The 14,723-nt window shown below is 39.7% G+C and overlaps 1 protein-coding gene across 1 annotated transcript; it reads right to left on the bottom strand.

The window, feature by feature from the left end:
- Positions 1–3,435: 3,435 nt before the first annotated feature.
- Positions 3,436–14,580, bottom strand: DCK (deoxycytidine kinase). The gene is made up of 7 exons (XM_048045685.2): positions 14,424–14,580; positions 13,347–13,465; positions 11,393–11,586; positions 10,088–10,235; positions 8,476–8,591; positions 7,897–7,996; positions 3,436–4,763 (listed from the first exon to the last, which is right to left on the bottom strand). The coding sequence occupies exons 1-7, from the start codon at positions 14,491–14,493 to the stop codon at positions 4,737–4,739; spliced, it is 774 nt and encodes a 257-aa protein (XP_047901642.1). The 5' UTR covers positions 14,494–14,580; the 3' UTR covers positions 3,436–4,736.
- Between the last annotated feature and the right edge of the window lie 143 nt (positions 14,581–14,723).

The following is a 14,723-nucleotide window of genomic DNA, read 5'->3' as shown; positions in this document are numbered from 1 at the left end:
TCGGTATTATTAGCCAGCAAACATACGTGGTAAGAGCTGGACTAACTCAACATTCTGCAGATACATAGATCTAATGTACACCCTGTGTAGGACACTGAGAAAAGCAATCCACAGAAATCCAGTAAATGAGCACTATCCTATGTATTATTTTAGCATGCACTAAATTCTTATTTATACTGTCATATTGCTTATAGCCATGGCTTGAAACCTTGACCTAAGAACAAGTCACCTACACACAACAGTCTAGGTTTTAGCTTCTGTGCATTATATTCACTGCATGCCCCCACTGAATTCTGACCTAAGGTAAAATAAATCACTTGACCACTTATGTCCAGAATCTACACTCCTTGTCACTACTTGCTTTCAGCCACAATTTCAGAGCCATTCTCATTTCAGGCTTATATTTGATACATTAAGTACTAAGCACGGCTTCAGTACAATTCTCAATTGCTTTATTTTCCCCAGCACGCTGCCAACGTTAGTATTGCTCACTGCCTGTGTTTGGGCCTGATGGTTCGGGTCTAAAAGATTGTTATTGCTCAGGCACACCAGGATTAGTGTTATCCGTGTGCTAATGTTCACTCACAGAGCAGAAACAGCTGGTGGCTGCACGGAAGACCTTCTGGTGTTAAAACCCTGCCCGTCAGCTCAGCCTTTTAGTCCTTTACTTAATCCATCAGAGGCTTGCTTTATTCCCCTCCTTCCAGAGATCAGGATTTATCTCATTCAGTAGAGTATTTATTCATCAGTTTAATGTTTTTGCTCTGGCAATGCCAGGAAGCAGTCTCTTCCTTCTTGAACTTTTCCAGAGCCATTCAAAGTTAAAACGCTAATGCTCTACTTGCAGCCAGCTCAGCAGGAGAACTGAGGATACAATGACCTCATGTGGCAAATTCTGCACATAACTGCACAATGGCTTCATCACTACCACTAGCTACACGGACTACAGCACAGATTTTGCCAGCTGTTTTTATTTCAAGATTATATTTGTAGTAACAGCTTCTTTTCCTTGCAAAGGGTGCCAGTATATTTTTAGTGAACCAATTTCAACACAAGTGACATTGCACTAATGGCTTTTAATATGATTCAAAACAAATAAATAATTTCTACTGGCCCCTTTTACGAACGCAAAACATCCCACTGAAAAATTCTAAAACTAGGTCCACCTTCTTTCTTAATTATTTAATAGAGCACTTTAGACCTACAAAGCAGCACATCAATATTAACTAATCCAGTCTTCTGAAGAGATAGGGAGATACCAATATTTTAAAGATGAAAAAAATGAGGTAGAGTGATTTTCTCTAGATCATGCAGTGAGTCTAAAAGCAGCCTTGGAGTTTCTATGCCTAGGCTTGCTGAAACAACCTGGAAATAGCAAATGCACTTTTCACAGTATCACAGATTTCTAGGTTGGAAGAGACCTCAAGATCATCGAGTCCAACCTCCGACCTAACACTAAGTACTCCACTAAACCATATCGCTAAGCTCTACATCTAAACGTCTTTTAAAGACCTCCAGGGATGGTGACTCCACCACCTCCCTGGGCAGCCCGTTCCAATGCTTAATAACCCTTTCGGTAAAGAAGTACTTCCTAACATCCAACCTAAAACTCCCCTGTCGCAACTTTAGCCCATTCCCCCTCGTCCTGTCACCAGGCACGTAGGAGAACAGACCAACCCCCACCTCTTTACAGCCTCCTTTAAGGTAACTGTAGAGAGCGATGAGGTCGCCCCTGAGCCTCCTCTTCTCCAGGCTGAACAAGCCCAGCTCCCTCAGCCGCTCCTCGTAAGACTTGTAAGACTTTTCCCTACTAAGGTATGACTTACTCGTTACTACATTCTTCTTTGCTTATTAGCTTACAGGAAAGTTCTCCTGTGATATTTCTAGTTCACAAGTAGATTTCTGGTGTCTTTAATTGCTGGAAGAAAAATGTAATCATCTCTATACTAACCACATTTTATATACAATCCCATTATGATGACATCTGCATAAATAATGAAAAACAGTAGAAACAGTTAACTGGCATGTAAATATAAAAAAATAAATTTCTACCTATAAAACTGATTGCTGTTCTAAGCAGTGTTCATTTCAAGTTCAAATCCACTACACAAAAAACAATTACAAGGACCAAAAATAAAATGAGGCAATACTATGTCCATTACTCATATGTGTACTTACACAGCAATTATAATGCTACCAATCAATATTTTAATCTGTATTCTAACCAGACAAAACATAAAAGAACCTGCATACCAATTTTTTTTCCCCAATCACGATGACACTTGGTTAAAAGAAGCAAGCGTTTCTAGCCAGTTCTATCAAGGTGTCTCTTACCCAAGGGAAAAGAAAGGACGCAGTGCTCAGACTGAAAAAACATCACCAAACGTAAGTATCAGTTCAGAAACCCTCCATATCTCTAACAGACAAAAAAAAAACAAAAAAACAAAAATCCTGTTGTGTGTGGTAGGCTGGTAGTAGATTTAAAGAAAGAAAAGAATATGGATAAATTTGAAAGCCTGAGATACAGGTAGAGCTGTGAGGTTTAAGCGGAGACAGAAAAGCATAAGGACATTGCCACTTCTGTTCATCCTGCATCTGTCCTACATACAAAAAGCTTCTTGCACTTCAACACAGCTAGTGTCAAAGCCCTGAAAAATTTCCTTGTTTTGTTGTGGTTGTGTTTTTTGTTGTTGTTTACAGCAATTAAAAACATTCTAGTAATTGGTCAGGACTTTGCTTTCTCAAACCCAAACTTGGCAGAGATTATGTAAAGCTTTCTGGAACAGGATGGAGATAATCTGCCACAGAATGTGTGTGTGTTCTGTGATGGGTTTGAAAAGAAGTCTTTATAAGAACACAGACTTGTTTACTGCTTGAAATGAGCACTGTCATTCCAATTCCTGTAATTAAATCCTTGATTTTGACAGCTGAAACAGTAGGAATAATTGCACAGTCAGTCAAAATAAGTTGTTACTGTTCTGACTGTTGCCAAGAATGCTTGAAAGGTTCTGCTTTGTTTCAAGTAAATCTGAACTGAACCTTCATCCACCTCACTCCATTTCTGGAGCTAAAATCTTAATCTTGCCTTTTACCAGGCAATCTGGAAGTCCAAAACAATTAGTTCTACCATAATACTGCTATATTCCACTGTAACACAAGTATTACACAAAACACTCCTACTGATCAGGAAGTTACAGATATATTTTATATAATCCTTTGTCTCTATCCCATAAAGGCAATACCCATATATGAAAAAAACTGAAGCTAGTGACATCTGACACATCTCAGTGCATCAGAAATATTAGTTAACACACACTCCAAACACTCCAAGGATACATCATCTTGAATTCATCCGTTGTACCAATATTACAAACCAACGATCTACATTATTTGTCTTACAAGATAAGCGAGCTAACAATACTAAGCATCAAAGAAGTCTTTCCAACCATTTTTATTTTTCAGTCAATGCTAGAGAACACCAGCACAATTCCAATAACAAATGAGGAAATTTCATCTCAAATTAGCAAGTTACACAGGCACCATAGTAGACAATAAAATACTTTACAATGAAATTTTTGCATTCAAAAGCCAACTGTGCAATCATTCAGAAGTGCTTAAAGCTGAACAAAACAGCACATAAAACAGTATGTAAAGACATGCACCCTGTAGAGTTTATATTTTCTGCACCTGAAACAAAAGTGGCTCCGATAATGGAACAAAATGCACTGAAACAGCAGCTACTCCACAGAGTTTTCCCCTTCTTACTACAAGATGATGGTTAAGGACAGCCTACTCCAAATATTGCAGTATTACACATGAACACCCAGAAGGCTCAGTTAAAAAATGAAGAAGCTCTAACAAAAGCAGGAAGCTGCCTCTGACATCCAAAACATAGCTAAGTAAACGTTTAGAAACATGTAATTTAGAGCGGAACATGATTCGCAAGATTTTCTTCTTCCCTTTACAGTACCTATCAAACAAACACGCTTCTCTACAGGAAAAAAAGGACTTAATAACAGCCAAAACCAGCTCTGTATTACGGAGAGTTCAGGGTAAAAAACAAACAAACAAAACAACACAATACATGCTAGAGAAATGAAAGCCTCTTAATGTTCTATCTTGCAGTGCACAATAAAAACAGGTTAAAAACTAAGATACTATCTCCAGAGTTTGTAACATCTCGATTTGTTTCAATTCAGTGTATTCTGAAAACAACTTCACCTGTCAAAATTATCAGATGACTTTTTGTATATCTTGTAAATATAAAACTCCTGGATATATTAAAATTTCCTCACCAGCATAAGCGTTTATGTTTTCTTCCTCAGAACAGTAAGACACCAGTAACAAGTCAACTCCACTAGAAAACTTCATGAGAGCTAAAAAAAACCCACTACTTCCTTGAAAATTAAATAGCTATTGGTCATAAAATAAATTAAGAAATGCTATAAAATACTCCAGAAGAAGTTATTTATCTGATCAGAAACAGGCAGAATATTCAGGAACTCGCAGGATTCTAGTATCTTCAGAATTTGTCCGTTTTACTTTGTATAATCCTCAGACCTAGCGATTTATTTAATAATTTCTCTATTCACAGAGTTTGTTTGTTCCTCACAATTAAATCAACAGGGTTGAGTCCTGCCTCTCCAGAGGCCTTCTATAAAAGCAGAAAATGTACTTCAGACTTTGATCACACAGATGTTTGGAACAGTTTGGCTCCGTCTGTGCTTCAAAGAGGATTATAATGTGCTCAAAAATTCCTTCACCTGCAAAAAGAAACACATACTGTCAACCAAAAAAGAATTTATCAACACAAATACACAGCAACTACATTTACCTCTGCATTGCTTTATGCCGTACTACAGGACGCAGGAACCGGGAAAAATAAACTTAGGATTGTCCATGCCATTTCTTGTCCTCTGAGACCTTTATTCCAGCCACAGTGCCTGTAATTTAGCAGGTGCGAAGAGCAACACCTTGGAATGACGCTTGTTCCTCCCACGCTCCTAAACTACAACCCTACATCACAAATGAATTCCTTTAAAAGCAGGTCTAACATAACCACAAGGAAGATAATGACCACCTCAAAAAAATCTGTCATTTGGAAAACATCAGGCCACACCCACTACCACAACACTGCTCATATTTTATGTTAACGAAGAGCCCAATGCTCTTTTAATCCATTTAATGGGTTCCTCATAATTTGAGGTTGGCAAATAAGTAATAAAACAACACCTAGCAAAACCACAGTCCTTCAAAGAGATCTGATACTGTAGGACAATGTCATAAATATTCCAGGTACTGTTAAACTCCACGTCCTGTGGTTGAAGAATGGATCAAATGTTACCTAAAAATTCATACTGAAGTTCTGGCCCACAGAACGGTACCTAGAACCCAGAGGTCTACATGTTCTACTTAGAGCACCAAGACCCAGTACAGCACTTCAAATAATCCTTACAATTGCACGAGAAATGACTCCAAAAGAGACAGTGTGCCAAGCAGTAGAGTAGCACCATGCTTTAAGGTGCAATCCCTTTAGACAACATCCTCAATTCAGGTCACTACCAAAGGCTGCAGGAAGACAATGTATTGAGAATGCTCTTATCACAGGTACGCAGCCTTTTTGTTGCGCCCCCGCCACTCCCTCTCCCCAAGAGGAAATTCCTTTAAAGCACAGAGGTAGCAAGAGGTGGCAGTGAGGCCCAGGCACCCTTCTTTAAAATATTTAAAACCTTATCACTACAGGACCCAAGGAATCCAGTGTCTAGGGACAAAACTCCTCTTTTTCAAAGGATTCCAGATAATCCTAGCAACTACACTGTGACACAATCAGAACTAGGAGAGTTTTCCTCTCCTTCCACTCAAGCGAGACTACTGCATAGAAAAGCATGCACAATTCACTAGAGAACACGGCGTTATTCCACTGGCAGAAGCTCTCATACATGGGACACATCTGTAAATGTTTTGTCTAAATTCCTGATGTGAAATGGAAACAGATCTTGGATCACTTTCTCAAATCGTGACCATTCCTTTGCTATTTCAGGGCTCAAGGAAGCAGAAATAAAGAGGTCAAATCCTTTCATGTAGTGAAGGGAACTGAGTCTTCTAGTCAGAGTAATGGCACTCATAAGACAGCCATCCTCCATTTTAGAATGTAGCAAAAATAATGCTGCATGAGGAAATTTATAAAAATGATTTAGGCACTAGTTTCAGGACTGATCTTTGAAAGCGAACATTGCAACAGAGGCGAGCAGGAAACGTGGGTTTTGGATCGACATCAGCCATAAGCACATATTAAAGGCAAAAGCACCCAGCCTCAAGAAGAGCATAGCAGTATCACCACCTGGGAGATATATATATATATATATATATATATATATACACCAAAAAATAAGGCCAACACAGGGCTTAGGTTGTTCGCAGGTAGCGTCACAGCAACACAGGAGAAAACTCCACTGAAATCCCTACTTAGCTGCCTGAGCCTGGTCTTCACTCTCTGTGCAGGCAGAAAGAAAATCAACTCTCAGCCAGGATGATCAGTCTTTCCATCAACTGACAAGCTTTAAAGGAGCAAATATGATGAATGCTGGTTTTAATCAGTTGAACAGTTCCACTTCTCAGTGGCTAAACTGATTCCAAAGTACAGAGCCGCTTTCCTTGAGGGTAAATAAGCAATTGCCAAAGGAAGGAAAAGCACACACTTAACATCGCTAAGGCCTGGAACTCATTGCAACTGCTCAAACACATCGGGTTGTCCTCAGCTGAATCCCATCATGATTCAACTACCAGACACTTGAGTTATTAAAATTTGTGTGTGCGTTATACCAGTTGGTGCTAAGATTTAGATTTTCTCAATGCAAACAAAAATCTCAGCTTGAATTCCTTTCATACCAATATTTTTTTCCATGCCTTCAAATAAAAGAGTAATTCTGATTCAGATCCTGCATTACTTCTCAAATAAAATAAGCCATATTCAAAGAGTACTCCCTGAGTGTTAAGATCACTGCTTTTGAGAAGGATTTTGAATAACACTATCAAATACAACTGAAAGGAAAAGCTTTAGTGATACTGCCAATTTAGCAAACGTGATCCCAACTAAGCGGTATTGCAGCAAGCTATAAGGCTGTTCAGTATCTGAACGTAACTCCATGCTTTAAATATTTTTGGATGATTAAATAAGTAAATATATTATTTTTAGAGAATCTCTTTTCATTAGCTTTGGTATAGAGTCCCTTATTGTAGCAGACTTACCAGAAGACAGAAGGATAGCCTTACTCTCTTCCATTTAGTTAGAAAAATCTACAAAACCTAAAACATTTTTCCATTGACTCACTGCTTTGCATCAAAACTCAGCTGCAGGTTCAGTAAACTCATCCTTCCGTTGTCTGTTTAAATGGTTTTGTACTCTGTTTTCACAGCACCTGGAACCAAATTCCTCCACTGACTAGCACTCTAGGTTAGACTTCTTCACACATATTACAGGGAAGACCTTAACCCAAACACCTGACCTGTGTAGCCTCTCTCTCTCTTCCTCTCATCAGCTAGCCTTTCTCATCCTCTCCCATTTCCATCACATTTCTTAGGACAGCTGCATGATGTTATAAGCATGACATAGCAAATAACAGTTCCTTTAAACATTTGAGGGTTTAAAGTCGGCATTATATTTGCAAACAAAACTAATTGTCAAAGTTTTCTCAAATAAGCCTGGAATATTTCCTTTTTTATTTATTTTTAAATCAAAAACTTAGGTCAGAAGTTACATCAAGAGACACAATTTTGAAGATCAGTCTGACTTCGAAGAACAGCACTTTTTGATGCAAGTATCATCCTGAAATCATTTTGACAGGTTGTCAATTAATCTAAATAATCAGTTTGTTCTGTTCACAAGATTTTTTTTACCTTTTCAGTCATGTGATCATATCTGTCCTTTTTGCCTTTGAAGTCCTCATTAACATCTAATGTTAAGATAGGTATTTCCTGTAGATATTCAAAATCCGTTCTGTATTGGAATAGAAACAAATAAAATATTAGTAGCTGAAAAAAAAAAAGCATGTATCCATTGGTTTTTGTTATTAAGAAACCCATGAAAAGAGCTGCACATTTAAATCACAGCCATGAATTCTGAATATAAACAAAAAAGCTTACATTGACAGTGTAGCTCCCACGATACATTATTGATCCTTGAACACACTGCTCCCCCAGCACCCAACGATCAATTCAGCCATATATTAGAATGAGTTCAGCTGAACCATCTGCTCTTCAGAGCTCTATGTGAAAAGAACTGAAAGCACATTGCATGTCCTAGCAATAACTAACACATCATAAAGTCAATACCACTAAGGATGTATATATAGATAGATTCCTGGGGTTTGACTTGATATATCAAAGGAAAAGCTGAAGTTTCACTGGTAGAAAAAGCGTTATAGAACGTCCTTAGAGCATTTATCCACCCTAAAGTAATTGTTAAACAGATCTTACCGCAGTGTCCTATGCTGAAGCCAGCTTTCATGTTTGTAGTGAAGCTTCTCCAGATATTCAATGGGAATTTCTTGTTCTTCATCTCGTCCACGCAAGTAAATCCTATTTAAGCATTTCTAAATGCAAAATTGAAAAGAGAAAAGATCGTTTTTTTGGCAGACATACAGAGGAAGTCTAGTTTGCTGAGTTTTGTGTTGTTTTTTTTGTTTGTTTGTTTTTTTCCCTGACAACCCTTTCTACTGTGCTAAATATGTCAAAAATGAATGTTCAACTTGCTTCCTATCTTAGGAACATAGAAACATTGCTCCATTTCCAGCTGATGGAGCCTACTGACTATCTTCAAAATCAAAGAAGGACTCAAGGAAATTCATTGCATTGTTTCTCCACTACAAGGAATGTTTCATATAAGCTTTTTTATTAAAAGAACAAGGGGACCGGTGTATTGAATGGAAAGAGAATAGAAACACCCTTACAACATTACAGACTGGCATTTCAAAATCTCCTTATGTATTTCTGGGTCTAAAGAGCTCTGTTTTTGAATGCCATACTTCATTTCAGTCCTAAACACATCCAAAACCTCCCGTATAAGATGATCAAAACTCTTTAAAACTGCTTAGTTTTGTAAGTGTACATTCTCAAACTAAAGGAGGAAAAAAATCCCTTGACAGTAAGCCTAGGAAAAAAGCCCTCACAGAAACTCTATCTAGCATGTTACATTACTGAGTTGTTAAGCACAAAAACAAAAGGTCAAAGTAGAGAAGTATGGAAGTGACCTACAAGTCAGTTAGTTACTAAAATCGGAGCCTTTTAAAACTCTTCTTATTTTTTATCCTCTTGTGCAACTTTCATACTCAAGAGTGGTATTTATGTTGTTACCTTCTTTTAAAATACATTGGACACCCAGCCATCAAAGCATTGTGCTGAAGCACTGCATCAACCAAATGCATTCTTCTGGCTTAGCTCCATTGCTCCAGGTGAAAGGGCTTCACAAACACACACCCCATATCCTCTGAGGCGTTAACTATAAATTATTCTGTCACAGCAAAGATCCTATAGCTAATATTGCACTTTTCACTTATTTTATTACCAATGGTATTTTCTGGTTTGCTTGTCACATAAACAACCGGCTTTTATGATTAGAAAACCATTATCTTCACATTTTATTTACAAATACGCAGGCTACATTTGAAAGAACATTCTTGTGTTAAGTACTTCCAGACAGTATTAGTAATAACTCAAGTATTATAGTCTCTGGGGGAATACTACAATCTAAACTGAACTCTAATCATCAGGATTCTTATGGTGAAGGTTAAGGATAGCTCAATATTTTGAAGAGATTACATTTCAAGGCAAGTTTTTCAATTGTTTCCTTGTCTTAGACATTCAAAACCACCCGTAAAACAAAGAAATGGTGAGATGTAACGACACAGAACTGTGACCTTAGTAGAGTTGCTTACATTATTCTTCAATCATAAAGTCCTAGAATCGTAGTTGAAACCTGCATTTTTAGCAGAAAAAGATACCGTGGGAGTACACACAAAGACCACATTTTAACAGCAAGGCATGGAACAGGTACTAATTTTCTCTGTTGTCATAATTTTTTACTCCTTACCTCAGGAGTAGCTCTGAGATAAATGATCCCATCCAGCGCTAGGCTTTGACCGAACTGCTTATTCATCCAGTCATGCCAGTCTTGGTAAATAGTCCATTCTGTTTCATTCATGCAATCAGACTCATATAAATTAGCTGCAAAGATGTATCTGTGAAAACAAAATAGTTCTGTAAACAAAACTAAGCTTGTATACGGTTATCAAGTTCTTTGCCTGAACTACTGGGCAGCAACTAGGAAAAGAAGCAACATAGTAACTGTGTAACTTTCATGAATATTTGGCCAGGAAATAAACAGCTGGTTTCCTCATTCTGTACCTCTGTCTATTGCAGTTGCCAATAGGAGCATCCACAAGGAACAGTAAAAATTGCAGCTCAGGTATCTGTTCAGGAGTAATTTACAAGCCACTGAAACACTGTGGCAATTTGTTTACAATCTATTAGAACACAGTAAACCAGGATTAAGGATTCTGTGATGGAATTCAGTGATCAAACCTAACCTTCTGCAACTACACACGGAGAGGTACAGCAATATAGAACAGTTAGACCTCTTTCATGAAGCATAAAAGAAAACAAGAGCAAGCAACAAAGAAACTGCTATTTGTTCTTCTTTTTGCCTACTCCCCTTTTGTTTAAAAGGAAATATGTATGCACAAACCATAAAAAGGTACCCAGAAAGAGTAAGAAACTACAAATAGTTTATCAAGGCTTGGGGGCAACCTTATAATTCTCTACAACTACCACTAGTACCTCAAAGGAGACTGTAGTGAGGTGGGGGTCGGTCTCTTCTCCCAAGCAAGAAGTGAAAGGACAGGAAGAAATGTCCTCAAGTTGCACCAGGGAAGGTTTCTGTTGGGTATTAGGAAAAATGCCTTCACTGAAAGGGTTGTGAGGCATTGGAACAGGCTGCCCAGGGAAGTGGTTGAGTCACCATCCCTGTAGGTCTTCAAGAAACGTGTAGGTATGGTGCTTAGGGACAGGGTCTAGTTGTAGCGCTACCACTTGGCAGTGCAAGGCTAATGACTGGACTTAATGATCTTAATGGTCTTTTCCCATCTAAATGATTCAATTCTATGATTTCAAAGTTATTCAACAAAAGTATAAACCCTCAACTCAGTAAAATTATTTCACTGTCGACACCAATGAGAGAATGCTAACAAGCCTCTTATTGCTATCCTTGTGATTCACCTGCATCAAAGTTAAGATGAAGGAAGTGACAAAGCTCAGGCCTGCTCCACCTGTTATTTGTTTCTGGGCTGTATTTAGGAGGATTTTGCTCTTCACTCGAAGGACTTCACATCCAACATACCTGTCGCTGTAGACAGATCGTTCGAAGAAGACCACAGGATTCTCTGCCTCTCTGAGTTTGCCTTCAAGGGATTTGATCTGAGCCCGAATCCTGCTGAGGCAGGCGTACGTCTGGAAAGTGAAAGACCACCTCTCTGGTTTATCATACATCATCCGAAGCACATTTCCACCGCTCTTCTGTGATGTAGTCAGCTCCTGTTTTTAAATAGATAAGGCGACCCTTTAAAAGTTGGGAAGGTAGAGTATTAAGCTAAAACAGAATTGCTCTACTACATTGAACTACAACTCCATCCAGCTTTTCTTTCAGGTTTGTAATTGCATCATTTACCTCTCAACCCTATTTGTACACAAAGCATAAATAGCAGTAACATTACTTCCCCTAGCGCTGAATACTCTACAGTGTCAAAATGCTCAAGTACAAAAAAAAAAACCACTTTGATCAGTATTTACAAACTTTAATGAAAGAACAACATTCTATCAGTACAAGAAGTCAACAACATTGTGAAAAAATCCATGCTCCTTTCACTCTGACAAGCCTATGTTTAATTATGAAGTTGAGCTACTTTTGTTTTTCCGTGCATTCCAGTTCAGTAATTACACTATGATTACAACAGCTACTGATACAGCACCTTAAGATGTTCTCATCATACCTGAGAGGTTCAGAACAGGCTCCAGGCCAAAAATATCCCTCAGCCCACAGAACGTTGCTCAAACACCTTGAGGCAGCCACTAAAGCCATCAAAACTGAAAGCTGCGTGCCTCAGCTTTACTAGAAAACATAATCTATCAAATATGATTGCTTCTGTCTGAATCTTTTTGCCACATTACCTCTAGATGTTTGAAAATATCTCAGTATTTGGACTTAGTGTTTGAGCTCAACTCAAATTCTAGAACAAAACTGGAACAAACAGCTTAACACACAGTAGTCTTGTCTTTATATATATATATATATATTTTTTTTTTAAGTGTTTCCTGACTAATTCTAGGAGTTATATATAACATCATGTTTCTTCAAACCAGACAAAGCAACTGCAGAAAAGTGCCATTTTTAAGGCTAGCCTCAAGGGGTTATTATGACGGATTTGAAATTTCGTGCAAGTATGCTGGACCCAGCCGCGATGGAGTTGTTACAGAAGAGCCCATAGTGTGATGCATTATGTTTTTGAGGCTAGAACAGTTAATCCCAGACTAACGTTCTGGCTATTACTGAACAGCGCTTGCACAACATAAAGGCTTTCTCCATTTCCCACTCTGACCGCAACAAGCAGGCTGGGGGTGCACAAGAAGTTGGGATGGACGCAGCTGGGACAGGTGACTCAGACAGGCCAAAGTGATATTCCATGCCATAAGGACATCACGCTCAGCAATTAGCTCAGGTAGCTGGAGGAGGAGGAGGGGAGGGGTTTGATTTGCAGGGTAGTGGTGCTCAGAGGCTGCCAGGGCATCGGTCTGCTTCTAGGAGGAAGTCAGTGATTGCCTTCCCATTACTTGTTATCTTCCCCCTCTTCCTTTTTTTTTTTTTCCCTCAATAAAAAGTCTTCATCTTGACTCAGGAGTTTTCTTGCTTTGGAAAGGCTTTAAACTAAAAGATGGTAGGTTTAGATCAGACATTAGGAAAAAAATCTGTACTCTACTCTGAGGGTGGTGAGGCACTGCACAGGCTGCCCAGAGAAGCTGTGGATGCTCCATCCCTGGAATTGCCCAAGGCCAGGCTGGATGGGGCTTTGGGCAACTTGGTAAGGTGGGAGGTGTCCCTGCCCATGGCAGGGATTCTAACAGAACTGGATGGCTTTTAAGATCCCTTCCAACCCAAACTGTTCTATGATGTCAGTGAAAAAGATATCACATGTATTTTCTAAACATACCTGTTTTTTTCAGAAGACCACTACCTCTCATATTAGAAGAGCACTGAACTGGTTTTGAGAAAAATAAAGTTTCATCTTAGTTTATCATACCTCACAATCATCTTCCGAATTTTGCTGAACATTGCACCACCTAGCTACAGGCTCATGAACAACTTCCCATTCTTCATCAGCTTGTTTGAGGATATTCACAAACGTTGATTTCCCTGCAGCTGTAGAAAAGCATTGAGGAAGAACAGTAGTCAAGAATGCTATCATTCTTTAACAAAGGAACAATTATTTTCAAGTATCATAAACGAGTGTCCCCCACCCTTTTGACTTCATGCAGGTATGTTTCAGAGACCGTAGCGCACCACAAATTATCAAGGAACTGAAACACCATTTTTTGTGTTTTTAAAAACCTTACAACACTCATATCAAAGCATTAATGACAGCAAGCCTGTCAATTATCTGGAAAGTTACATTTGCTTGGCGGTCCACTCTTGGGCTCAAAGTTGCTGCAGTTTATATTTTAGGCAAAAAAAAAAAAAAGGAATAGCAAAGAAGAAACGTAGAGCAGAAGGGATGTTTTCTCAAAGATACAGCATGCAAGTCCACCACCAATTGAAAAATACGCTTAGATTTTAAAAGGGGTACTTAGACCTGAGAGATGCCAAGCAGTTGGTTCTCAAGTGCAGGAGTAGGCACCAGTTAGCAAACTGGTACCTACTCCTTACAACTCCTACCCTCAATTTTGAGCTCAGCCTCTTGGAAAAAAAAGAGCATCTTATTATGAATGAACTTCCTGCTCTTCACAACAGTTAAACGGGTTTCTCTCGTTTGCTGAGGGAGGTATTGAATACTACAAGTTTAACCTGACAGCCTGCATTTACACAGGTGTCTTATGCTGCAGTCAGGAAAGAATAAATCTTTATAGGAAAGGCAGGAGATAGTAGTGCTTTAAAAATAAATCCTTAGAAAGGCGAACAAATTAAAAACCATCCCGGGAAGCTTTCTTTCTCCCTCAAAACCCCCGCAGCTTTCCCAGCACCGACGTTCTCCTCACGTTATCCCCCGGCTCGCTATCGCGCTGCGACTCCGGTTCTGGGGACGGAACCGGAGGGAAAAGCCGTCCTCAGGCACCAACCGCGGCGGCGGCGGCGGGGCGCCCCCCTCAGCCCCCCGACTCACCGATATTGCCCTCCACGGCGATCTTCTTCACCCTGCCCTCCAGCCGCCCGCGCTTGGGGGGAGTCGCCATGAGGGGACGGCACCGAGGGGGGTGGGGGGGGGGGCGCAGTGTGAGGGAGCCGCGCGCGCACAGCAACCGCGCGAGCCGCCAACGGCCGCAACGGAAATAACCGTCGCCCCTTCCGCCGCCGCGCTCGCGCCCGCCTTTCGAATTTGGCGCGCGCCGGCCCCCGCCTCAGGGGCGGCGGCGCCCTGAGGGGACGAAAAGGGGAAGCGGAGGGGGGACGGGCAAAATAAATA

The sequence above is a fragment of the Anser cygnoides genome, chromosome 4 (assembly GCF_040182565.1).
Source record: "Anser cygnoides isolate HZ-2024a breed goose chromosome 4, Taihu_goose_T2T_genome, whole genome shotgun sequence".
In the NCBI taxonomy this organism is placed as follows: Eukaryota; Metazoa; Chordata; class Aves; order Anseriformes; family Anatidae; genus Anser; species Anser cygnoides.
The sequence above is the reverse complement of the archived record's forward strand: the minus strand, read 5'-3'. Positions and strand labels throughout refer to the sequence as shown.